The following is a 27572-nucleotide window of genomic DNA, read 5'->3' as shown; positions in this document are numbered from 1 at the left end:
AAAAAAGCAGAAGCCCAAACAGGAGCGGCGGAGGTTGGCGTGGAGCGTCGTTTCTACACGAACCGACCACCACTGGCTGAGGGAAGAATGCTTGAAAACAAGAGAGAGAGGTTGAAAACCTTTCTCCGGAAGATCGACGAGAAGGCCATCGTCAGGCTCAAGCATTTCATGAAGGAGAGGTGAGCCGAATGAATGTCGCTAGCTGAACCGCTATCTGCCGGTGAGCATCATCAACAGGGTGGATGCTAACCGTTAGCATTCCTTTGCCGTCTTCCCGACACGATGGGGTTGTTTTATCTCTTGTCAGTGCTCTACCCAAGGCGGAAACTGAAAATGTGATCTTTAAAATGGCTTTTAAATGAAGTATATGTAATAGGAGAAGTCTTTTGAGTGAGTGGGTAGACGTTGCTAGCAGGCTAGCTATTCGCCTGGCTGAGGATGTTGGCATTTCCCTTAGCTAACTACCTGTGACACAGACAGGTAACAGTACATTCACTGACAATGAAAGTGAGTACTCAAGATCTTGGCCTCTGCTACAATGAACTGGCTGTTGTGAGCTTCTGGAAGTAACAGTGCTACCACCTTAGACTATACATTATTGTAGAACTGTGTTGTAACATAAGCTTAAAATTAACATTACCTCATTAGCTTAGTCACTAATTGAGCTGTTCGACACCAAAGCACCTGACACTGCTTATATGTTCAGAGGTAATGTGAAAATGCAAAGTAAGGCTCTTAACTATAAGAAAATAGTTAAGGGCCTCCCATTAGATAGTTGCTGCATGGATGATTACGTTTCAGCCATTTTCAGTTTATAATTTCTTAAACAACTATGACAAAAGACACGCCCTGTGGATGTGGAAAAGATGTTTATCTGCTTCAGAAGGGTCAAAGTATTGGCATGAATCAAGCAAGGAAAACATCTAAGGACATTGATGAAACTACTTAAACTGGGTTAAGAACTGTGTAATGGAAAAAGGTCATGTGGTCCGAGTCCAGATTTCCCCTATTCTCGAGTGATGGGCCCATCAGGTTAAGAAGAGAGGCGGATGAAGTGATGCAGCCATCATGCGTATTGCCTACAGTAGAAGCTTGTGGGGGCAGTGTGATGATTAGACCTTAACCCCATTGAGAATCTTGTGCTGGAGAGACTTTGCGCAGTGGACTCTCCCATCATCAATAGAAGATCTTGGCAAAAATGAGTACAACTCTGGACGAGAATAAATGTTGTGACGCAGTGCTCCAACAAAATATTAGTATGTGACTCTTTTTTTTTTTTTTTTTGGATGGGCAGTGTATAATAAGGCTTTTGGCTTTCATCAATACAGTATATGTTAGGCTTTTCATGTGAAGTGTGTGTACACTCACATGTTTTAAATTTTAAGTTGATCACTAGTTTACATTCTCATTGATCTTGATTACACTGTCATTTGTCCACATTGCCCTACAAGCATACTGCTATGTGTTTTTTTTTGTTTGTTTGTTTTGTTTGTTTTTTTTTATTGTTGTTTTTTTTTTTTTTTATTATTGTCCGGAGCCTGGCAGCATAAATAAATGGCATTACTAGAGGAAGAGCGGCAAAGAAGAGAGAGCCCAGTCTAGATTTGGTTGGTTCTTAATCTCCCTCTGGCCTTCAGTGTAGTAATCATGACCTCATCCACTGGCCTGCTGTATGTGGGTCAGATTGGCATCACTATTTGTTGTTCCTGTTGCAGGGACACATTTGTGCTTGAACACATTCACTTGCATTATCTTTTCAAGATGCATATAAATATAATACTGTGTCTCTCTCTACCTCCAAAATCCCAAAGGAAAAAACATACCCACACATTTGTCACACATGACACTGAACAAGTGTACGTTTTCACAGAAAATACTATATTTAGCTCAAATGAGTTGCCCACAGGTGGTACATGGTGTTATAAATGCTCCCTGTATCTCGTGGTTATTTCTCCACATCCTCTGAGCTTTGCCTTTCACTTTCCTACCCATAGATAGCCCTTTGCTGGAGTACAAGAGCATTGCTAATCAGCCTTGGCCTACTGGTTATCAGCATAGCTGTCATATGGTATGTGGGCTGACTTCACTTCTAACAACACACACATATATAGTAGTGTTTTGTCTGTGTCAGGCCTCAGTGAGCCAAGTGCCTGGGTATATAAATGCATCGCCAGCCAAAGTCATCTGTCCCCACTTTACTCTTGTGTGTTTCATCTTCATATACATAACTCCCCTTAAATGTAAGCAAAAAAATGCAAAATAACTTAAATAAATGTAACAAAGTAGTTGAAAGTAGCAAAAGAATTTTCCACTTGCTTGCAAGTTAATTTTTAGTTGCTTTGCATGGCTCACAGTCAGAGAAATATATATTTTCCCAGCTTGAGTAGCGTAGCTGCGATGCTTGTTAAAATGAAGGAGCCTGGAATAGACTGGGTGGGGCTTCTTTGCAGGCGGCCTGTTGGCTGCAGGAGGATGCTCCTAGGATATAGCCGTCTTGCTGCTGTGGCCAGTGAAGATCATGTAGGTCTAAATTAAGAGATGTGCTATAGGCATAGAGGGAAATTCAGGTTGGAGGATGAAAACTGCATCTGCAGGTCTTTTTATCGTTACATTAAGTGTTGCATTTTGAGCAGCTGGTCACAGTCGGTCAGGCTGGTTCGTTTGGACACTAGTCTGCCATTTTCACAGAGCCTAGAGAAAATGCTGTATTCTTCTTAGGTGTTTCACCCTTTGGTCACAGTAGCCTGGTGAATTCCACCCAAAGTAGTTTCCACGGGTCAGTCTAATTTCAGACACAAGGCTTTATGCAGCACTACATTTTATTTTTGCTAACCACCCGTTTTTTTTCACAGCAAGAGTGTAGTGGATTTGTAAAACCATTCTCAGCTCAGTGAAATGCTAGAACTCATTTTTCAGACTTGTAAAATCTTAATGACTCAGTAATTTAAGTGACAGATATATATACACTGATCTGTAAACTGATAGTTGACTAACATTGGTTTCTTGAGAACATGTCTGGTTTGCAGCTTTAGATTTAGAACACTTTGTCCTCCGTGATACAGGGGTTTACCTTCCTGCTCTGTACTTGATGTTCTTCAAGATTTTTTAAATTAGAATTTTAAGATATTGATCAAGCCACAAAATGTTTTCAAGGCAACTGGTATTTTGGGTGACCTACTTTTACCTTCGGCAATTTCAAAGTCAGGTGAAATGCCTGGTATTCTGAGGTTCCTTGAAAGAAAGGCCCTCTCTGTGTTTTTGCTCAGTTAGCACTGGGGAAGTGGAGGGAGATCCTGCGTGAACAGGGCCATGTGACTTCCAACTAAAACACAGACACACTTATTCACTCTCAAATATTCATGACCACTGTTTCACTTTCCTCTTCTATTGAACCATCAAACGTACATGTGCATCACAATTCTTTAACGTACTAATATATTTCTACAGTTATATATTTCGATACTAATATATTTTGATAAATGAATTGATAATTTCTCTGTGGTGCTGAAACTGGATTACCACGTGATGATGTGGCTGGTTTTAAAGTCAGGTTACTAGACTTTAAAATCTTGACTGTCCCATTTGGCTCAGTGAGGCACAGCTGCAGCAATCTGTTGTCTTTCTTTGGAATCAACAGTTTTTGATTGGATGTTGGAGAATCAGCAGTTCATGACAAAATTTCAGCTCTCCAGAAGATGGTGCTCTCACGCTGTGTTGTTGTTGCTGGTTCTCAGCTTTTCTCATAATTCACCAATTAAATACTTGTCCGCCTCACATGTGAACATGAGGCTCATAGTCCAACCTTGTCTTGAGGGTGTTGCACTGCAGGCAGTGACGTATGGCTGACATCTGTGGCAGGACTCGTGGGATCATATGTCTCATCCTGGGACAGCAAATAAAAGCATCATAACTCTATACCCTGAGGAGTTCTTTCTCCAACTCGAATGTCCTGTGCTAGAGAAATCACCCCCACCTCTGTCAGTGCTAGTTTTTGTAAATTTTAACATTGGCTGCCCAGCGTGAGCCTTCTACTCTGCAACAAACAGTTCACAATAAACACAGAGTTCTGTTGATAACACAAAAAAAATCTTAGATTAAATTATCTGAAGCTAGGTGTTGAATCTCATGCTAGAAAGAACACTTTGAGTATGCATGTACTCTTTAAGGGACAAAGATGAATATAGCTGTTGTGATAAGTGCCCTTGCACCTCCTCAGAAGCATTGTGAGTCTTATCTGTAGATAAAATGGAGTGACAAACACTTGCTCATAGAAAAGCTCACAGCATGTAGACACGCAATGCATGTTGACTGTATTGCGTAATGTGAGTGGTAAAAATACCACATATCAGTAGACAGCATTATGATGCAAAACAGTCTTTGCATTATATTTAGTGATACATTTAATTTAGTTATCCATTCCAGGAAGGGGGGAAAGGTTTCATCATTAAATATCAGGAAATGCATCAGGATGTAAAGACCCCTAGTGGTCAGTAGCTCAACACAGAGAGGTTTATGGGAGAAAATGGCAGATAGGACGATGGGCAGAAGATTATGGATGATGGTAGACCTAGATAAAGAATCTGCACATATATTGGCAGTAGAGGTAATCAGTCATATATGGTGGCTAAATTAGGAATGATGTGAATACTGCAGCTTTGTTTGGTTGAGTTGACTCAACAGTGAGGTTATAGGTATAGAAACAGCCTATAGTGGTTCTTAGTTGACATGTATCAATGAAACAGGGATTTGCTTCACTTACAGTACTCTACATTCATCTATACTGTTTTGTAATTATGTTCTGAGCTTTTCTGCTTTTTTTGCCTTCAGTTAAACACATAGCATTGTATGTGTGTGTAATGGCCCCATTTATGTCCCCCACAAAGCCCATCAACTAACCATTGTCATGTGCATTGCTTTTAAAGCCATTTCCCTATTGTTATTCAGAACAAGCTATTGAATGTCATTGTAAGGCCTTTTAAACTGAGAATAACCTGGTAATGCCCCCCACCCCCTATTTCCATAGTATACCTCCTACTGTTGATGGTTTCCACAACAACACAGGCTCAGACTGCCTTAAAGCGGACACAGCTTGAGAGGGCATTTTGGTATTTAAAGCAAACTACTCTTTTGTTGTATGCTTGTGTTATGCTGCTCTTTCTCATTCTCTTTCCTGCTGTGTATTTCTGTCTCTGACATTGTCTTCATGTTGCTGTAAAACAGACCTTTACACCCTTTTGATTTGGCCATCTGTGCTCAGGTTCTAAGTGCAAAAGGAACGTCATTTGGCTGTTTCAACCAGTGGTGACAACAAGCTTTGGAAGACGAGAATTGAAAATTTGTTTGGTCATGGAGAAATTATTGAAACAAGATGCTGAGGTTGATTCTCATTGCTGTGAGGATTTGGAAAGGTGAGTCCAGTAAACATGTATAGCTTCTCCTTTCAAACTTTTTTAAAAGGCAGAGGCTGATTGTTAATCCTGAGTGATCAAGCCAAATCTTTTAGTTAAGTTTTCTCTCATTTTCAAACTATAACCTGCTATTTTTCCAACTTGTGGGAGAGAATATTTAAGTAAGTTTGTGGAACATGTTTCTTGTTTTCTTGTGATGTGGATGCCAGACTTGTATCTTTTTATCAGTAAATCCACAATAGCAAGCCAACATAGCAGGGGCCACATACAGTGTGTAAGCTAATGACAATTGAGTTGATTTGAGGAGGGATTTGTCTGGTCAGATACAGAAATGGATCACTTAACTTGTTTCTGAGTAACATCTGCTTCATTGTTATAGTTATCAAGTGACAATGCAGTTTTTCCTTAGTCCCCCTCACCTAGTGAGACAACCTACTCTGGAGTGAGTCCAGATAATGACACCCCTGTAACCTCATATTTGTCAAGTTTATTCTGCTGCTGGACAGAATTTGATACACCTAATGATTGTTTTGAAACGTCATGGTGGTAAAACTAGGCCAGAAATTGACTTTTGTCATGCATGGTTTAATATAATGCTTCACAAGTAACAAGGAAGTAAGTCGGAGGTCAAGGCCTTTGTCTGGACTTTGCACACCCATCTCAGGTAGCTGCCTCCTGCTTTGCAAATGTAAGTGTATTGGCAATTGCGGCTTTTATGCAGTACAAAGGTAATTTCAGAATTTTGTTTTCCCAATACTGCTTTGATCTCACTTTTCTGCAGTGTTTCTTTACAGTGCAATGTCAGCAAGAGCAGTATTTTGTGCATTCTCTAAAAGAAATATAACACATCACAATTAGATGGTTTATTGGCTGTTGTATGTCTATTGATATAAACTGCAGAGACAAGATGTTAATGATGGTAAATTTAATTGTCTAAGCTTCTCAGTGTCTGTAGAAAACCCCTGCTTTGAGCTTTAAATATATTAAACATATTTTTATGATATTTTAGAGCACATCATATACTCAAGTGTCTTCTGAAGGTTTATAGGAAGCAGCTTCAACATGACCTTGTTCATGGTTACTGTTAGTCCTGAGTAAAAAGAGGAAGTTGTTGAGTAATTCTAACAATTGACACAATTTGGGTGCTGTTTGGTGAGCAAACATGATCATGCAAACACATGGTCAATAGTCTGGCTACTATTATGACATTGTTCTTATGGAGTGCTGTCTTAGTCACCAATGACAGTGGCTTACTTTTGTAATTTACAAGAATTTATATGTTAGGACATACATTAAGAGGACATTCAGCCTACCAAGCTTGCAGCTACAGTAAACCAACTACAGTGGAGTTTACATAACATGGTGAATAATTTTACATTTAAACACAGGGTTATGTCCTTATGACACTTCAGAATGTAAATAGACTTCACTGTACAAACAGGAAAACCTCTGGAGTGGTTCTTAAAGCTCTTTTTACATTGATAGGTTTAATTTTCTGGTCACAAATAAAAGTTATTAAAGTCTCATGACAATGTTGGCATCAAGGTAAATCTGCATTTTATCGTTTTCTTTTTCTCTCTGATGTTTACCTCAAAGTCATGTAATGTGGTAGAGAAATCATTCAATTATAAGAAAAGGGTTACTGAACATACCAGAGTTCTCTATGAAACAATTCAGAAAAGGTTTTGTTGTGTTCCTTTCTTGGTTATATATACTGTATATCGCCTGAATGGAGACATGGACAATGCAGCAGCACCACTCCCAGGTGGAGTTAGATGGGCCAGTCTGAGCACCTCACAACTATTCTAATTCTATAAATCTGGTCATCCTGTGCTTAACTGGAAAAAAGCCCAACAAGAAATGATTTTGATATTGGTTAAACTTTGTCTGTGGAAGATTGCATGGAATGGCTTTTGTTTTCTTAAACATGCCAGTGCTTGTATTGCGCTTCACTGACTCTGTGTCTGAGAGGGAGAGATTGAGAGACTGTGTGTATGCTGGTTTCTTTCATGCTTGTTTGACTCTGTCGGGGGAGTGGTTCAGTTTGACGTCACCAGTACGGAGGATCACACCATTCTCAACACACAGTGGCTTCCTCTTAAATGAGCACATTCAAATGGCAAGTTTTTTTTTTCACGCGGGATGTGGTTAAAGACTGTAACATAACTAATACAAAAACTCATCTTGGACCTTTACAACATAAGGAGGACTTTTAAAAATAATTTGGCTGGCGTATCATGTTTTTATTTTAACTTTTCAGCTCAGTGAGTTGAGAATTTGAGGGGGTTTTTTTCTGTCTAAAAGAGAAGGAAATGCCTACTGTCAGTAGGTATATGAGCTTTCGTTCATCAAAGCGATTGAAATTAACCAGGTAAGGTGGACTTTGTTGTTGATTTCAGTAGTTTTGTTAAATTTAACTTGTGTTTTTACCAGGGGCAGTCTTACTCATACTTATTGTGGTTTCACATTTGTCGTGAACCGTCATTTTCAACTAATTCTACAGGTTTAGTTTTTTGCATTAGAATTCAGGAGACTTTTCTTGTCTAGTCTTTTAATGAATTTGTGGCTTGTTTGTTCATTGGTCAAGGACGTGCCATGGCATTTAAAGAGCACGTAGACTGTAGTAAATCTGTAACTTTTACAAGATATTTTTTTATGCTTTATTGAAATTGCATATTTGCAAATGCTTGGTGGTTTTTAGGGCATGAGCCTATGGTGATGAGCTTGTAAAGCGCTGGGATGTGTATTTGAACATTTACAGCCAGTGCTGAAGGAACATAGATCAATAAAACTTTTGATTTGGAAAAGGGTAACTGTTCCCAGCACATCATAAAGATGATGTTACAGCTGCAGATCCTGATTGTAATCATCGCAGAACCTTAATTCTTTGTAAATAAAAATGCTACATGTTGCTAAATTTGTGCTCTGTGTGTGTTTTTGTATTCAGCAGCTACCCAGTAGAGAGTAGTGGTGTTGGATTGCCAGCAAAAGTGAAGAAAAGCAGGAGCAGCTTAAGCAATGGTAGCATCAAAAAATTGGAGACCAGGAAAGCCTTGAGCCTGGAGGCAGCCCAGCTCGAGATCCAGCAACAGCACAAGACCCTCAACAGACAAGTAGCCATCAGGTAGGTAGCCGGATGGATTCCTAGTGTTTTAAATTTTATTTAAATAATATATTTGACAAACAAATAGTTTCTGAAAAGTTGAGAAATATGAACCACGCCTCTGTAGACGTGTTTTCTTTTTGTTTGGTTTTTTTGGGGTTATTGTAAGAAATTAATCTTGTAGCTCTTAAATAATAAATAAATAAATAAATATAAATTATATATATCTATATATATCAGTAATTTAATGTAGTTGAGACTCTAAGCTGTTCTAGACACGTATCACAAGACCTACTTGAGCCAAGTCTCAGCTGTTCAGTCATGACAAACACACATGACTGCATAGCTGTTGTAAACATGCAGTCTTCTCACATGATCCAAATGTTTGAGATGGATTTGTGATATTTGCTGGTGTCTCTTTCTTTGTGAAAGTTGCTTTACTCAGCGACGCTCAGAATATGTTAATCACATATTTAACCTCCTGTGTGTAAAATAAATGAATAAAAACACCCTGAGGTATAAGTAATTTTATATATGGGCCAGCTGTTTCCATCCACAGACCACTGACTTCTAAACTGTGTTTACACATTATTGAAGCTCTAGCCAATCTATAGTGGTTTTCTTTAGAAACTCAGGTGTTGATATAGTCCTGCCTCATGAAAACATCACCTACTAGAATCAAATGTGTAATTTGACCATGTAACTGTATCTTCTCATATTAGGTCAGTCCTGCTGAAACCACCAGACCTTTTTTAAAGTGATGGATTTGCTGTTGTCTCTGCAGGTCACAGACATTTGATGATGAAAATGGAGGCTTTGAGAAGGTGGAACGAACAGGCACACAAAGTGTAAGTCCAAGATAACGTTCCTTTCAATATAATACAGTCATCCATTTGGAGAAATGCATGATTGTATTTGTCAGGTTGGAGCACAGACCATTAAATACGCCACAACATTGAGGTGTATGTGTGTTCTAAACTAGTGCATTTGATGAAAGCTACTCTTGAGTTGAGGCAACTCATTATTTGTTCACCATTGAAGTATGCAGATTGTAATTTATATATATATATTTATTTTTAGAGTTTCATGAAGCACAACAAGACTTTCCACAGATTGTTTCCAGACATTCCTGAAAGTGAAGACTTGATACATGGTAGGTAAACTATAAAAAAATGAAACAGAATCTCATGATTTATGAATAAACCGTATAAAACTAAGCGGTTGTGCCCTCCTCCTCTCCTAGCATACATCTGTGCCCTGCAGAAGGAAGTGCCCTACCATGGTCGGCTGTACATCACAGACACTCATGCCTGTTTTTTCTCCTCAGTTCTACTCAAGGACACTAAGGTAGTCAGCAGCTCTGCTTTTGGTCCTTGTTCTGTTTGGTCAAAATAATTGATTTGACTCATTTCTAAGACTGACCCTCTCTGTGTCTGTGTTCTTTTACAGGTAGTGATTCCAGTTTCCTGTATCCACAGAGTAAAGAAGCAGAACACAGCTTTGCTGGTGCCCAATGCCTTGTCAATCCGCACCACAGAAGGAGAAAAGGTCAGTCTCTGACCTCCACTCTTAGACAGCCTTTAATTGACTCTCTCTAAGACCATACAGTAACTAGATGCGTTTAAAGTCAAATGACTACTCCACTTTAGATGTAATCAACAGTAACTCGGTGTATTTCCTGGTTTTCTAGTAGGGCACATGGCTAATACTCCTGCCTCTTTTTTACTCAGTACCTGTTTGTTTCGCTGCGGAACAGAGAATCGTGCTACCAGCTGCTGCGGTCCGTGTGTCCTCAGCTAGAGGTGAGTGGTTCAGTTCTAATGTTACACTACTCAAAGATGTAAAAGTTCTGCAGTTGACCAAAATGTGTTACCACAGTAAGAGAAACAGTAATTCACACATTATATTCAGTGATTCGTGTTGATACAACTGTTTAGAATTACAAAAAAACAAAAGTACATTGTTTCAAGTTCTTGGCTGGGTTGTGAAAGGGTTGCTACACTGAGGACATTTTCCTATTAGAAATCTCAAATACAGGGAAGAAGTGTGAAAATGCAACTTAGTAAATGAGATTTGGAAGCAACCCTGTTGTATATCTGAAATCTATAGGCAACATAAGCATGGTCACATTATAATTTTGGATCAAAATATTTTCGTTACAGAATGGCAGCACAAACAGTAGCCCTCTCTTCTCATCCACTGAGCACAGCTTTGAGAAGAGCAAACTTGTGGTAAGAGACCATATCTCTGTTTTGAAAATATAAACTAACATTTTTTAAATTAAAATAATAATATTGCCTATGAATGCCTATGAAAATGAATGTCTGACTTGACTAAGCAACTCGTGTTTAAGGTTTGTTGATGACATTAATTTGTTGTTATCACAACAGAACTCCAGCCAGTCCAGTCTGGACGACAGCTTGGACCTGTTTGATGGCTCCGAGTCTCAGTCTTTACAGGACCAGCTTCTTCATAGACCACAAAGAGGTAAGATTCTTAATCCTTTACATTGTGCTTACATGCTTGGCAGGAAAAAGTTAATAGAGCAATGTACCATCTGCTGGAATGGTCATATTCATGTATGACAGAGAAATTCCAATGTATAATATTTTAAAGTAAGCTTTAATGTATTGTTTAATGTAAATTGAATGTAATACTAAACCTGAATGGATAGCAGTTGTTTGTAGGTGGACAAAAACAACTGGTGGTAGTGTGTTTTGCTGACATTGTCTGTTATTTCTGTTTTAAACATGGGACATGAAAAGTTCAAGGTTTGATAACAGGCTCTGTCTTTTCCCAATCTCTTCCTTCTATAGAGGAAGTGCCTGATAGAAACAACTCCACTTCAAGGAGCTTGCACATGCAGCAGAGTGATAGTTCATCTTCAGACGACCTGTCTCTGTCGGGTAAGACGCATGCACAATTCTCTGCAATTCTCTGCACAAGTACAATACATTACTGTAAATAGTTACACAATTTATATTAATATGTTAGCATTTCTTTTTTCTGATACAGGTGGATCGTGGGTTTCAAATGTGACAGAAAAGGCCAAGTCCCTGCTGGTTCAGAGAGAGGCCAGCACCCTGAACACTCTGCTCTTCATTTACTTGATTTTGTGAGTAACTGCTTCCTCATGTCATGTCTGTTTTCTTCTATCTGCCTTCTTTTCTCTTATAATCTCATACCTTATCTTCTAAATGTGCTTTTCACTGTCTAAGTCACACGTCTTGAAGGAAATAGTTGAGGTATTTGAAAAACCTGTCTTGGTAGTTTGTTGTGTAATGGGATCCAAATCCAAAAGAAAGCTAGTTTGCAAACCAGTTTCTCTCTAACATAAGAACTGTAATATTTTGTGAACCACCAACATATTACACTGATATACCAGGAAAAGCATTAAATGTGATGTCTTTTTCCTCTTTTGATACAGGGTTGTGCTGTTGCTGCTGTCTTCGGGCTACATTGGTTTGCGTATTGTGGCCCTGGAGGAACAGCTGACATCACTAGGGGCACTGCCTGAGTTTACTTTACAGAGCGGGTAAGATGATGTTTATTTCATCCACTTCTTTCTCTGAATATGATATTGCATAAAAACTGGCTGGGTTTCTCAACAAAGCTGATTTAATGTGATGCAAACTGGAAGCCTGGTTTCCGTAATCGGAGTAGGGGATTGGTGAAACCTGACTTTCCCAGGGCAGACGCAGTCAAAGATTCCACACACTATAGGGAACAAGATGCACAAAAGCTGTTCAGCTTAATGGAGCTTCAGAGTTTTTTTTTTTTTTTTTTTTTTTTTTCTTCATGGGAATGTTGCAGGTATACATTAGAGATAAGCATATTTGCGAACTATAGTTGCCTAATGGGCACCTACATTGATTATACCTTTTTTAAAATCTGCTGTTTACTCTGTTGCGTAATTGGTTTTGTTCTCTGTCAAGGAAACGGAAAGTGAGTTCCTGTAATAGGTGTAGCCTCACTTCCAAGTCATTAAATACTTGAGTATAGTTAGGTGTGTATTTAATTTGCTGCTCTAACATCTTCTCTTTTGTCTTTTTCATAGGTACCACCAAGACACATAACACTCGGCAACTGAAGGAGAGATTGGTTGACTTATGATTGGAGGATTATTTTGCCTCATCCCAGCAGTACCCAGCGGGAGAACTAATGTACTTTGTGCTCCCAACATGGCTAGTGCTGTTGGCTCAAGGAAGAGTAGCCAACCTGTGCAATTTCAGAGACAACGGGCTAAACTTGAAGGGCTAAACTTCATCCCAGTGCAGTAAACAACAGAACATGCCACGACTTGGTTATGCCGAGCCAAAAGACACATGCACACTGCCTGGTTGCAGCATGTCTGACGTTAAAACCAAAGCCAAACGGCTCTAACTTAGCAAGGTGCCACGCTAGCCAAGTTTACAGGCACTTTCCTGACAAACACATCTGAACTTCTGTTATCCATTGTTCTTCATATGTTCATTCTCCTTGAGCATGCATAGGGCTATACCAATCACCGTTAGCCTCCTGTCTGCTTATCATTGCACCTCAACACTGGAGATGTAGTGCTAGCACATCTTTTGCATGAGTGCCCAGAGAGGAGACTTTTAACAGACTTCTCCATCTCTTCCATACCCAGTATACACAAATCAGTCTCTGTTTGAATTCAGTCCTTTTGGGTACTTTTTTTTTTTTTTTTTTTGAATGATTCTTATGTTTCTGATCAGCTGTGAGTTGACATGATGATGGCTCAAATGTCAAATTTAGATCAGCCCACGGAGGCTTGATACACTCCTGACGGTCTTATACTTTCTCTCTTTCTCCAATCAGCAATGATTGCAGTATTACTTTCCTCGTCTTTGGCATGATTTAAACCTGTTTAATGATCAATGCTCAGAGGTTATTTTCCCTCCAGTCTCAGCTGGATGAAAGCATTATCAATGCACAAATCTTTAGTACAGTAGGAAATGAGGAGATTATTTGAAAGGTGTCTATGTTTTTGTGTACGGCTTTTCTATAACTGGACTGCTCTGTCTGGTTCAGATGTCTGATGTTCTGTCTACCAGGAAAAATGACCACATTGTGTTAAAGTACAAATCTCTCTTTGACAGGACTCTTGAAGACCTAGTGGCGTTTCTAGCTTATTCAGGTTATTTAAAGTAGCACAGATAATGTAATTCTACTGTTCATGCATGTGTCTGCAACATTGACACTTGACTGATACTGTATATGCATTCTCACTGTTGTCACCCAAAGAGGAGAATTTTACAACTTTGCTTGCTGTAAGGTCCAAGTTTTCAACAGCAAGACAAGTGGTCCCAAAAAGAAATTTCTATATGCAACAAATTATTATGCATGGCAAAATGTAATTTATCTTTGTGTGCTGTTTTTAAACGAAGCTTGATGTTTGAAGGGGAGACGATTTCTTAAGATAAAAAAAAAGAACGATGACTGAGAGGAATAGCTCATGCGAGCGAGCGCACTTTAAAAAAAAAAAAAAAAAATGTGTTGTGACTGTTGCAATCCATGACACCATTATTGGATTGAGATGAAATGGCAAAGCTGGCATTCTGTGGTATCTGACGGTGCTAAGACCTTTTTAAAATTGTTTTCACTCAGGGGTGGTGGGCTCAACCTTCCACATGGTTTTAGGTTCTCACCTTTTCCTTTAAATTACAGTGCTCATGATGATGTCCACATTCTGTACATTTGGCTTTGGTGGTTCCTCAAATGGCCATTTTTAAAAGGAGCACCTCTTTCCATTGACATTCACTTTACTAATTGACTTCTCAAAATGCTTTCGATTTCTCTGTCTTTGTTTTCCTCTTACAACCCTTTTAAATTAACCCATCAGTGCATATTCACATTTCAATGATTAACTATCACCTTTGTTATGGAATGTGTTCTTTACAAGGTGTAGTGACTGGTTTTACTTTTGCTACATCCTCCTTCATTAGTAACATTCATAATGGTAACGTGTCTGTCAACATGCCATAAACCAGTACTGTCAGTTCATATAACCCCCCACCAAGGGGCAGCACACATCCACTGTCCTCCAATGGGCTCAGTGCAAGAATTTCAATGATGAGGGCAGTATATGTGTTGCTTTGCACTATTCAAAGTGTTGTAAATAATTTTGTATTGGTCGTTAAAATCCTTAATTCTGCTATGTTCCTATATATTTATTTGCATTCTGTGTAATTCAGAGTAGTCTCTGTGAGATGGCTTTGCTATTGTATAAAATAAATCAAAGGTTGCGAAGTAAATAAAGTTCTGTGTTATTTGCTCTTTACTGGTTCTAAACAAGAGTCCAGATGAACGGAAAATGAACGTGATTAAATTCTGATAGTGGGGAAAACATTCACCAACCATTCTTCAAACCAGGGGTTGGGAACCCAGGCTCTTCGGGGACCAGCTGTCCTGTCCTTGTTTACTACTGATTTACTGAATACACCTGATCCAAGTAATCATCAACTGGAATGTACTATCTCTGTTGAGGGTGGAGTGGAGGAAGGTTAAAGTGGTAGCTTCTGATTGACTAAACGCATCTAATCCATGTCATCTGAAGTGGGTAGGGCAGTGTCCCTTGAGGAGCATGGCATTCATGGATTGTGTTATCATCATGCCTCATTTGTGCAAATGTGCTCATATTTTGGTGTGAATACAGGGTTAAGCAGATTTCACCACACAGGCAAAATGTTTAGGAAGTTAAGTTTTACTTTAGTCCATAACTAACAGGAAGCAAAATGAAGTGATGTGGCTTAAGAGCACCATCTAGTGGAGAGTCTCTTACACACAGACCCTACCTCATAAAGTACATGCTTGATTCAGTATCCCCCCCAAGAACTCTCCAGTTAAAGACAAAACAAATATTTTTAAACTTGTTCATAGTGTAAAGTCATAACCGCTTAATGAATTATGTTTTCTAGGTTTGTAAATTGTCTCTAAATTGATTAGTTGATCTTTAATTTAGAAGCTGGAATGAAAACATGAATAAAAAAAACACACACACACACACTCAGTTTCTGATTTCTATTTATTCTATTCCAGGTACTCAAAAGCAGCAGCAAACATCTATTGCACCACTCTTGGAGCTTAAACAGTGCATTTCTGCTGTTCAGCTGTCTGGGTTGTTTGAAGGAGCGGGTTCTGCAGTAGTCCTCTGGTAAGCACAGAGCTGAAACACACCTACATGGAAAAAATGTCTTTTGTTACAATTTCCCAAATAAGATAAATCCAATTAAATTCTTTTTAGTTTAGTTCTACTTGACCTGTGTAGTCACTTTATCTGAGGTTTACCTCTGCACAGAATAAGTCAAATTTGAAGTTGATTGAATTTGATGAAATACCTGCAGCGAAAGCCAGAATGACGGCCACCCAGCCGATGATGTAGGACCAAGAAAAGCGCCAGTCCAAGAAGCGTTTGCCAAAGAAAGTGACAGTCACACCGGTGTAAATTGCCAAAGCCAGCAGAGCAAGGAAACCTGAGAATTCACAATAAAGGAGAGTCAGTAAATCAAGTATAGATACAAAAGGAAGAAACTGCACTGTTCCTGTTCCTGCACTGTTAGTAAATCAGTTTCCAGTTAGAAATGTAAACTCATATCATCTGTTCACTTCTTGGCTTCAGTTGTGAGCTTACTTGTTTTTACCTGCACCCTGGGCATCCACTGACCCAAAGCCATTGTCACAGGGTGAACAGAGTAGTATACAAAATAACAAGAGTGCTTTTAGAGTTGACAAAAGACACATTTACAGTTTCTCCAAACACAGATTCACCTCGACGTTCTGTGTGCGTTACCTGACAGGACCAGGGCGATGCCACCTGTACGGACCCTCCTGTTCTTCGTGCCGTTAGTGAAGGCGCTGAGGCCGAGCACCACGCCGGCGAAACAGGTCAACACCGCCAGCAACATGAAGGCCCGTGTGGCGTCCCAGAAGGCTGCACACAAAGAGGTCAGGAACACACAGTGCACACAAACAGAATGAACAAGAGAATTCTATGAATGATTTGATTTTAATTTCCTCAAAACAACAAATACAACAAAATTAAAATATGTGAACAATATAAAATAGTGACCACTTTCCTTTCTATGATGGAAGTAATCCTTAAAACCTTACTGGTACTCACCTACAGTTATGGTGTGGGCGTGGCATTTGTGGTTAATGCAGAACCTCCAAAGACCCTGATTGGCTGAGCTCCCCGAGTATCGATACTGCATCCAGAAATCAGTTGCCGTAGAAACGATGAGGAGCACGAGGGCGGCCACGCCGCACAGCGTGCCTCCTCCTGCTAGAGTGTACAGCATCGTGGAGAAGCCGGGGGAAGCACTATCCTCCAAAAAGCATTCAGCAACTGGGTAGACAGTAAAAAAAAGTGGGAACAGGTCACAGTAACATCCTCACATCGGTTTCTCTGCTCACTAGAAACTTCACTTTCATCATTATATACAATAATAAACCATAAAGCTGTTGCTCCCCTTGTAGTATTCAAGCCAGATTCATACGAAGGTTCTCACTGAAATAAAAATAAAAACAACACACACAACCAAAACCTTTAAAATCAATGTAACCAATGCATTACCTTACTACACTTATAAAGGCAAACCAGTACTTATTCTTTAAAACGCTGTTAAAATTGGTCACAGCTGTTATTGAACTTGACCCAAACCTCTACGTGACAATAAGCTTGCCTATCCTGCAGTTCAGAGCCATTGTTCACCACTAATTCCCCTCAATGTTTCACGAACTGATCACAAACAGCTGAACCGTCAGCACTTACTCTGTCACCCAGCCAGATTTCAACACCTGTACTCACTGCAATGCTGGAAAAAAAAAAAAAAAAGAAAACCCCCATAGATCTGAATCCAAAATGTGTCTGACAGTATCGTCAAACTAGAACAACTACTTTCCTCAAGTGAGAGACGCACACATCTTCATATCATCTCTTCCTTCACTTAGTTGCTGGTGTTTCCTTTAAATCTCAAAGAACCTAATATTCTTGTTGGTAAAGTACAGTAAATACGCGATCTGTGTAGTTCCAGTTTTTTTTTCTGATACCTCCGGGCTGGCTGGTGGCTCTCCAGGGTTGCTGGCTTTAACAGTGTGCGTATCCTTTTTAAGCCCTGTGCCCCTGGCTCCCATTGTCCACCTCACAAAAGAGCGAATGATCCAGTGCAGCATGTGAGTGATGGTAAATCCCCCTCTTGCTCTCTTCCCTGCAGTTACCTCCATCCCCCTATCACCCCATCTCTCTAACCTCTTGCTCCTGGTCCATCTCTTTGTCTCTGGCACGACTTTTTGTCTTCTTAAACGTAGCTGCTCAGACCTGGCACCTATAGTTAGTGCGTCATGAGATTCCTTTCTGTCAAAAGCCACGACCATGTTCCAATCTCCCACAGTTTGGCCTGGTCAGTTATGGCCGCATGCAGCAAAGGCCTAGAGCAGAGAGTTGAGCATTTGAGTGAGCTGCCTGTGTCTACCTGTGTGCATGGCCACTTTAGGCAAACATTAAACACCAATACTCACATTTCCATTCTTTTTGTTAGTAAAACACACAGAACACATTTATTGCACTTTGTATCTTTATTCCAACTTAAAGCTTTTAAGTATAACTTAAAAATATTTCTATTTATTCAAAAGCGAGAACAACATGTGGTATTAGACGGCCATTATTTTATTATTTCAACAGTTTCAACATCACCGACCTTGTGGCTGTTGCATTATTTCACATTTGCGTGCAGACTTTGTTTAAAACCACCCAGGTGGATAATGACATTGATTTTGTCACCGTGAACCACAGATTACGTAAACATTACAATTGCCATGGCATGTATTCTTTCCCACACCGTATATCTTCCTCTCACATCCCCTTCAGGTTTTTTGTTTGTCTTGTACGTGAGGGTTTGTGTGACTGGATTTGTCATTTCAACCTGTGCAGCCTAGCAGCATTACTCTCTTTAAAGCGCATCATGCAGCTGGAGCTCAGCATAGAATCAACACTTTAGTTTGAGACACATTTATAAAATCTACCAGAATTTCCAACCTGAACATTTTCAACATTTGTGTCAGTTTTTCAACGTTAACAGACACGACAAAAAACATTTGGGAATTAATACAAATGTGCACAAATGCCACTGTGTGATCGTTTGCTGCAGTGCACTTCAATTAAAGCAATATTTACATGACGAGGTGCATGGAAAGATACGATAAAGCTGCAAATAAATAAATCTCTCCATCAATATTATCCAAAAAGCTCTACAAATGTTATAAAAAGGCACATTATGATATGCATAACCAAACATGGCTTCTTTAAGCAACACAAAGATTCCAGGTATAAACTATAGAAACCCATGTGCTTTAATGATTCATTTTAATAAAGCTTGATATGTGCTGTTGCATCAAACGTTAGATCCCTTCTAAAGCCACCTTCATATATATTTTACCAACTTCTGCTGATGGCTGACTTAAATATGAAGTTTGGCGTTTTGAGAAAAGAAGTAAACTAACTTGAAAGTGTGCTTGTTTATGAACGTACTTATCCCTACTAAAAGCGTCATCTTTTAATTTTTGTTCTCTACATATAAAAGCCAAATACATAAAATGGGTTTAAGCAAACATACACACTAAAACATACACACCAGTGTCTTCTTCTTACAGCATTTGCAAAATGTTATTTTCCTTTAATTTAACTTTAAATACACTAAAATTGCAAAGCCGAATACACACAAATATGTATTTCTTAAGTGCCACGTTTGCTTGTACACACACACACACACACACACTGGCACATAGAAAGACATATGCAGTAGTAGACAGAAACACACTTACTTGCACTCACACACACACACACACATTTAAACATAGAAACAAATTGATGCTCATAGTAAGTATGTACACAGACATGTATGGACGCTGAGGTTTTGGGATTGCTGCTGCACTTGATGTTTACCAGTGTTTTTGCTTGTGGATTCTCAGGGGCCTGGAGCCCAGAGGACAACAGTTCGATCTGCAGACGAGGAGAGGAAGGTCCGGTCATGGGGGTGCCACCTACACTGGATCACTTTGTCCCAGTGCTCCCCTGCCACTGTCTGAGGCAGTGGCTTTGTAAGGTCACCTGGACCCGAGAAATGAAAAAAAAAAAAACAAAACTGGTTCACACTGCAATCAAAGTGAAAGTCTGGAGAGTAATTATACTATTACTACTACAAACACTACAACACTACTACAAATTATGGATATTTGGAACTCCTTATGTACAGAATGTATATTGTACAGTGGTGCTACCTTGCAGGTCACTGATGATGACCTTGTTGTCATAGGAACCAGTCAGAAGATGATGGGCACCAGGTGAGAAGCGCACTGAGCGAATGTCACTGCTGTGGGGGCGGTACGACTGGACTATACGCCCTCCTCTGATGTCGTACAACATGCAGGTACTGTCCTCCTGACCAGTGGCCAGCAGGCGGCCACTGGGATCCACTGCCACTGAAGCAACAGCACTTCCTGTGTGAGACAGAGAGTAGTGACATCGGGTTTGCATCTTAAAACTTCCTGCGTTATATTTATATTTGCTTAACTAAAAATAATGAACAAAAGGACTAGGGACTAGTTTGTATAATTTGGATTTGGTAACAAGGTGCAGTATTTAAAATAACATTTTAGGCAATATGTGTATTTTCATGAACAGGATTGTTGTAGCCTGAAATGAGTAGCATGAAAAGCAACTTTTTAGTATTTCTGGTGCTGAGGTGCTGCTGAATCAACGATCAACTCTAGTAAAATATGACTCACCTGAGCCATGCAGAGTTGTTCCCACCACCCTGACACAGCTGGGCACCCGCAGGTCCCAGAAACGCACGGTTTTGTCCTGTGAGCCAGAGGCAATCATCCATCCTCCCCATGTGTATAGAGTCAGGATGTGACCTGTTCACACAGAAACAGATCTTATGAAACATCTTTAACTTGTTGTATCAAGTTGCTGTTTCCAAGTCCTGTTAAGCTGTTTTACTGGACTGATCCAAAGAGTTAGAGAGTTTATAAATAATTTAGAAAAAAATAAAAATAAAAATAAAAATAAAAACATGCCTTGTGTCTGTTTTAGAGGTTTATAAAAGAGCTATGTAGATGATCTAACATATTTCTAAACTGATCTGAACCCACCTACAGGTTCCTGTAGACACACCTGTGTGCCCACTCAGGGCGTGAAGACCTTGTCCTCTCTGACAGTCAGTTGTGTAGATGTTGCAGTCTCCAGCTCCGGCACTGATCAAAATGGATCCTCCACTCTCAGACCCCTCCATGAAGGCCAGGTCCCTGATGGTACCATCATGCATGCTGAACTCCAGGTCTGGGCCTAAAACAGAAGTTTGGAGACTTCTGAAAGTCTTCCCTAAATGAATGTGCTTCAACTTGTATTTAACTCGAGCTGTGATTTCCAAAAGTCAAACACATAAATGCTACCTGTGGCATTGCAGCTGTCTGCATTGAAGGGCAGGACCTTCACAAATTTATCATTGGAGCCAGTGGCCAGCAGTTGTCCACAGTGGCTCCAGGCCACACAGTAGATTGAACCCTTGTGGTGTTTGTTCCTCCTGAAGCGCACTGTTGCCTGTTTGACTGCACCATAGCCACTTAACAGAACAGAAACAGAAAACGGAGGCAAATTCAGAAACCATACGAGACAGAAAAGGTTTTAAAATGCAATGTTGTAATGAATGTAGGGGAAATTGTTGCATACAATATGACGATATAACAACTGACATAATTAAATGAACTTTCAGTGTTTTCTATCCACAAACAATTTGTTTGTCATCTCCTGCCAACAGAATCAACAGAATGCAATTAAATATCTTATATATCATGTTGTAGGAATGTACCATGGTTTGAAATTATATATTATAAATATATAATATACTGTTTGTTTATTTTTACAGTTTTTTTTAAAATAGTTATTTTATCACTATGGGTTGTCGGTAGATTGATGAGCAAAAATTGCAACTTCCTCCACTTGAAAATAAAATGTGCAAAAACCGAAGAGTCTGAATTCTTTCCTGTAGGACTGAACACGTGAAAGGTTTCTACCTGGCAGTGTGGGTTTCTGGGTAGGCGCACACTCTCAGGGTTTTCGAGTTGGAGCCGACAGCATAGAGTGCTCCTGAGGGATGGAAGGCCACTGCGCGTACTGCCTGTGTGTCCTCAAGCTGGCTCAATTTAACGAACTGTGTTTTGGACTTCCCCCCCTGTTCAAGGAGACCAGAAACACAATGCTCAGAAATGTGATGATCTGTTTTCAGCTCAGATCAAATGTGCAAAAATAAATGATCAATTATATTAACAATAGGTTTAAATAAGACTGAGGAGCAGCGCACAATATAAAGCAATAACAGAAACACCGAGGCCTGTACTAGACGGGTGGTTTGCTGTACCTCGTGTGTGTTACGTGTCACAGAGCAGCCAGAGTTATCTTGAGCTGTAGGACAAGATGCTCTGTTCCTCTCATTGCTGGTATTCACAACACACACACAAACACACACACACACACAGAAAGATAAAGGTTCACTGTTAGCCAACATCTACTTTACTTAAGATCTGAAAGTATAGTGTCTGAGAACTCATGGGAGGTTTGGAGGAAAATCCAAAGGATATTTCAGAAATACAATTTGTGATTATTACTTGGAAATAGGCTGAAACATCAATCAGATTTCATTAAACATCAGAAAACATTGAAATTCACATCACAATAAACAACATTACTATTCTTGGATGACGGTTTTTCACCAATGACTGGTCAGAACAGGGTCTTACCTCTGACTGGAAGGAACTGGAGACTCACCGAGGGAAGGCAAGCCATGGTTCCCGGCTCTTAATGGGGTGCTGCTGCTCACCCCGCCTGGCTTGTCCCTCTGCGACACTGTATCTGGTGTGTGGCGGCTGTTGGCAGTCCTGGGACTAGAGGTGCCGTTGTTGCCCGTCAATCCGTTCCACTGCTGGCCCAGATGTGTCATTATCTCATCTCCTCTGTGGTCAATGCCTATATTCATCTCTTCCAACTTCTGAATGGATCTAGCCACAGACAGGATCTCTCATAGCACTGAAGTTATGTTATATTTTCTAAACTTGATGAATATTTGACTCACCTGCTGAGAAAGGTCTCCGTGAGGTTGTGTTGCTCTCCGTCCTGCAGCTTCACCCCTCCCTCCAGCAGCATCTGCTGGTAAAGCTGCCTCTGCTGCTGCTTCTGCTCCAGATGTTGCTGCACGCGGAGACGCTGCCTATGATACTCCTGTATGTGCTCTGTAGAGTCCTGACGCTGGACAAACACATGGACACAATAAAGCAACATGCACGTGTGATCTGAAGGAGGAAGTTTGTATTATTGCCTTTACAGTATTCTCTTCTTTGAAGCAGGGTGATGCTCATGGCCCCCACACACAAACAAGATTATAACAAACTTTTCCAAGAGCCACTAGTGACAACTCTTAAACTCCCAGGGCCTTGTCCTTCATCATCCATCTCATAAAAAGTTTTCAAGGACCTCATCCTATCCAAAGGGTCTATAGTATATTCTCCCACTACATTTCTATCTCTCACACACACACACACACACACACACACACACACACACACACACACACACACACACACACACACACACACACTCACGCGAACGCTCACACAACAATCCAATCTCAAGTTCCTCTAGATGGGACCTAGGATGCATAAAGATGAGTGATGATGGAAGCAGCAGGCCATCTCGGGTGTGGCCGCACATCAAATCAGATGATCTGCTTTTAGTGTCCATGACCTCCACTCCTCTCCCTGGGACATGGGCAGCAGGGTGACAGTGTCCCCTGGACAGTTGTGGTAGAGAATTGGGGAACGATTTATGAGGCAGTGATGGGATGGAGACGAGGCGGTTCAGAGGTTCAGGGGAAATCTATTCTAAATCTCTTAAATCTGGATTAATGACTGTAAAGAGTAGACGGACTGAGACTGCAGTTTATATTACCTCATTCGGGTCTGTGCTGCATGGTGGCCCACCATCTTTTCCAGGGGTCAGGGGTGTGCGTGTTGTGTTGGGACCATCAAGCCCTTGTGGGAGCTTCCTATGTAAATTGAAAACCAATTTTTTTTTAAACACTTTTTAAAACGTATGGAAAACAACACAATAGAAGCAATAGAAAAAGAAAAAGAAAGAACTACAGGTCATAGTTACAACATGTTATTGTATGTTAGCAAACAACAAATGTAAAAAATCCACAACACACCACAACATTTAAATGTGTTTAGACTAGTTTTTTACTTTGTGAATACAAGTATTTAGTTGTAGTTAATTGTAGTTATGCTAATAGTTAATGGCAATCTTGCATTGTACTTCTTGTTTACATCCAGCAGGTGGAGGCAGAGAGAGCCTGGCAAATTCCAACAGTGACTTGGTTCTCGCCTCACTTCCTGTGTGTTGCCACCAAACATACTGAATTGTAACTACGCTGGTTTTGGGTTCCTTTACTGTAGCTTGTGCTGCCTTGTTTGTGCAAAGGAGCATTTGTGGATCAAGTAAAAAAAGAAAAAAGAGCACAACCTTTAAGGCTCCATGATGTTGGTATAAGGTCCATAATTTGCAGTGGATTTGGTTTGTTTGTTTGTTTGTTTGTCATTTGTTTTTGTTTTGCTTTCTGTAACCACTACACAGAAAGCCAGGTAATTAATATCTTAAGTTTCATATACACATGTTGAGGGAGACAGCTTAGTAAGGGTAATGTTAATGTGTGCCTCTCTATGGTATTTAAAGACCTTAAAGCAACAATCACAAATCACATTTGATCAACAGTAAAATGTCTTGAGATGATTCTGTGTGATTAAATTAAGCTATAATTTAGAAATAAACTGAACTGAACTCTCACCTCTCAGGTGAATCGTCCTGTTGATGCACATTATTCTCCACTAGGCTCCGACTGAGAGCGCACTTCATGTTTGCCTCCATGCATCTCTTGTCCTGAGCTGCCAGGCCGTGAGACAGGCCGTCCAGAGCTGGATTGAGAGATCTGGACATGTAGGTGTCGGCCGAGTGAGGCCTCTGACGGAACGGCGAGGCAGGGCAGGGGGACAGGCGGTTGATCAGGGGAGTCAGGAGGTCGGCGTGGCCGGCCTTGCTGGGTTTCACCAGCCGATCCACGTGGATGTTGAGAGTCTTCTGCTGGAAGGCGCACGAGAAAGCACCCGGGGAGAGGTTCTGCAGCCAGGACAGCAGCGACAAATCCAGTTCATCACAGCCATTCCCACTGAGCAAATCCACACCAAGCAACACCTCACCCTCGGTGATCTCCTCACCGGTTGCTTTACTCTGGAAAACAAAAAGTGGTGTTACAAGGATGCAGTCACACCTGCCACATGTCAGAACCTGCCCCGTGCACATACGACTAGATTGATCCAACAGAAAATGGACATAACAGTTTAACAATTAGCTGGAAACAGGTCTAACTTTCTTTGTGAAGTTGTGAGAGATACTGTCAGATTTGCGACATCAGCTGCCTCTGTTGTTTTTTCTGTAACACTTTCCATGTATCGAGGCCACGTTACCTGACAGAACTCAACACAGCACTCGTACAGGATGCCTTTAATGAGCAGCTGGAAGAGGCGGTTCCCGCTCGCCCTGAAGCCTGCCTCGCTCAGCTTCCTGTCCGCAGGGATGAACTCGGCTACCATGGCACAGGCCTCCTCGAAGCAGTGGACTCGCGCGGTGCTTGGATTCCAGTCTTTGAACTCTGCGTGGTGGGTGAGGCGAGGTAGGGTGAGGAGAAGACACAATTTGCTGTAGTCCTCCTTGGACGGGCAGAACTCTTCCAGGTTGTGGAGACACTTGACTGCCTCGTGCATGGTGAGCTCCAGCTACAGACGAACGATTTGTCAGTGTATCTGCTTTACACTGGTTATTATGACATCAATTCATTCAGATGCTTCTGAATACTGAACAGCTCCACTGGAAACACAAAGTTTCAACTACTTTTGCAGATATTTTGAGAGTATTTGGTTTTGGAGTCTGTGCTTTAGTGCGACTATTATCAAAGGTGCATATTTGTTCCTTAATTAAATATATACATACGTTCTGAGGGTCCTCGGCAGCAGACATTGCATTATTCACACACAGAGCTTCAAGAAACTTCTGCTTCAGAATGATGTAGCGGAACCTGGAAACGCAAATCTATGTATTACGACATATGAGCAATACTACAGGAATTTATTAACTTTCCTAGATTTATCAGCTACATACTCGACTAAATATTGTACTTGGCAGAAATATGACAGTACTCAAAAATATTTAATTTCAGTTGGGTCTTATGGTTGTGACATTATAGTCTTTAAGGGACTCTTTCAACTCTCTCCTACTACTGACAGCCAGTGTCAATAACATTTTGATGGGTAGTAATGTGTAGTAATTAGATTTAAGGCATAAAGTTAATCCCCCACGTTATCGTTCTCACCTTTTCCTGTCAAACTTGTCCATTCCTTCTAGAGGTTGAATGAACTGCATCACCTCCTCCCATTCCCCGTCCAGAATGAGTTGCCTATCGAAAGCAGCAAATGAACACTTTAACAGGCCTCGTTCTTATCAGTTAAAACATAATGTCATGCAAGAAACCACACAAGACCTTAACCAGTTCCGCCCCCTCCCCTCACCACCACTCTGTCTGTTGCGCGATCGTACCTGAGGAAGAGCATATCATCAGAGTACAGCCCGTTGATGACACCGCTCTCCTTCTCTAAGGCGAGCATGCTGATGTGCAGCTTCCTGGAGTTGAGGAAGTCCAGGATCAGCTTGATCACCTCGGCCTCCTTGATGTTGATCGTCTCCTCTGCCGTCATGTTTACAGGTGTGTGGTGGCAGCTTGTAGCTGGCTGGGATACAGAGGTGGGGGGGTGATTTAGGCACGTTGTCGTCTGATCATAATCCAAACCCAAGTTGCATCAAAAGAGAAACACGCATATGGTCTCGATTATCCTTTAATTACTACACATTTCCACTATTTAACTTTTATTAAACTGCTCTATGTTACAGTTGGATTAGGCCTAAATAAACATGGGGGGTAAGTTGTTTGTTGATCAATAATAATGTACAGGTTCCTGTACTTTCTCATAAGCCACACTGGATTAAAGCATCTGTTGCTATGTGGCTACAGGAGGACGTGTTCCCAGACAGCTGGACAGCAAAAGATCAATGCTAATGATGTCAACACTGACAAATGCTCATTCAGAATTTCATTACACGTTGGTCTCTTGTTGGTTTTCACCCCAAGGAGCAAACATGAAACTTCCCACAGTCTTCTAGGGTGTCACTGACGCCTGAAGTGGGTTTGTGGGTTTGAAGTAATATTGGATTCAACTGTTTCAAAGAGCTGCAGGCTTCAAAACAAATGACCTGCAGTTTGTATAAATGTAAATACATTAAACAATTCAACAGGATGTGTTGTTTCTCTCTCAGATCTGCAACACTGCAACACATGCTCCTCGTTGGATCCTCGCTGTGCACGATGCACCCGCAAAAGGCTGAGGGTGCAGTGCTGCCTGTAGGCGTCTGTGCTGGAGTGACACCGCCCTGTTCCTCCCAGCTCACACGGAAACAATCTTCCAGCTCCGGTTCTGGATGAGACAGCAGCGACTGCGGCCCAAACCCGACGGCCTCGGCACTTGAAACGCTCAGACACACCTTTGGGCACGTAGCGCACACTCACAGCCACCAGCTCTGTGCACACACGCAGGACACAAACCAACGATGTCTCCTCTTCCCCCCCTCCCTCCACCTGCAATGTGCAGGGTATAACGCGGCGCCACCGCGGAATCGTGCCAACTCCTCACCTGTCAGTCCGTGGGAACAACTCGCCGCATGAAAGCCGCTGCGCGCAGTCTGCTGTCTCCAAATGTTCCGCTATCCACGGACAACAGGCCACGAAAGGCGCATCGAAATGTTTAAATCACCATCAGAGACCTCGGTTTTACCTCAGTCCTCGTACACAGCTCACGGTTGCCATGCGTACGCAGCCGCAAACCACCAATCAAGTGTGGCGATGACG

At 40.9% G+C, this 27572-nt stretch overlaps 3 protein-coding genes across 7 annotated transcripts; 1 reads left to right on the top strand and 2 right to left on the bottom strand.

The window, feature by feature from the left end:
* si:zfos-943e10.1 (GRAM domain-containing protein 2B) lies at positions 1-14006 on the top strand. Of its 5 annotated transcripts, none has more exons than XM_026346014.1 (13): positions 1-179; positions 8359-8532; positions 9296-9359; positions 9592-9664; positions 9755-9858; positions 9961-10059; positions 10242-10313; positions 10674-10742; positions 10902-10998; positions 11328-11417; positions 11527-11626; positions 11939-12046; positions 12569-14006. In XM_026346014.1, the coding sequence occupies exons 1-13, from the start codon at positions 88-90 to the stop codon at positions 12585-12587; spliced, it is 1161 nt and encodes a 386-aa protein (XP_026201799.1). In that variant the 5' UTR covers positions 1-87; the 3' UTR covers positions 12588-14006. The 5 variants fall into 5 exon arrangements, with proteins under 5 accessions (XP_026201799.1, XP_026201798.1, XP_026201800.1 ...); XM_026346013.1 differs by having other exon boundaries at positions 8356-8532; XM_026346015.1 differs by lacking the exon at positions 1-179 and adding an exon at positions 5150-5408 and having other exon boundaries at positions 8356-8532.
* Positions 14007-15471: 1465 nt separating this feature from the next.
* Positions 15472-16811, bottom strand: lim2.2 (lens intrinsic membrane protein 2.2). The gene is made up of 4 exons (XM_026343841.1): positions 16634-16811; positions 16304-16444; positions 15852-15986; positions 15472-15690 (listed from the first exon to the last, which is right to left on the bottom strand). The coding sequence occupies exons 1-4, from the start codon at positions 16809-16811 to the stop codon at positions 15620-15622; spliced, it is 525 nt and encodes a 174-aa protein (XP_026199626.1). The 3' UTR covers positions 15472-15619.
* Positions 16812-18173: 1362 nt separating this feature from the next.
* Positions 18174-27520, bottom strand: LOC113151024 (WD repeat-containing protein 47-like). Its single transcript, XM_026343830.1, has 16 exons — positions 27358-27520; positions 26210-26400; positions 25986-26069; positions 25607-25691; positions 25084-25392; positions 24408-24847; positions 23513-23609; positions 22641-22813; positions 22309-22566; positions 21930-22005; positions 21586-21743; positions 20965-21134; positions 20687-20857; positions 20296-20427; positions 19789-20007; positions 18174-19618 (listed from the first exon to the last, which is right to left on the bottom strand). Exons 2-16 carry the CDS (start codon positions 26365-26367, stop codon positions 19476-19478), a joined length of 2673 nt encoding a protein of 890 aa, XP_026199615.1. The 5' UTR covers positions 26368-26400; positions 27358-27520; the 3' UTR covers positions 18174-19475.
* Between the last annotated feature and the right edge of the window lie 52 nt (positions 27521-27572).

This window comes from Anabas testudineus, chromosome 4 (assembly GCF_900324465.2).
Source record: "Anabas testudineus chromosome 4, fAnaTes1.2, whole genome shotgun sequence".
NCBI lineage: Eukaryota > Metazoa > Chordata > Actinopteri > Anabantiformes > Anabantidae > Anabas > Anabas testudineus.
This window is presented reverse-complemented; position numbering and strand designations above follow the sequence as displayed.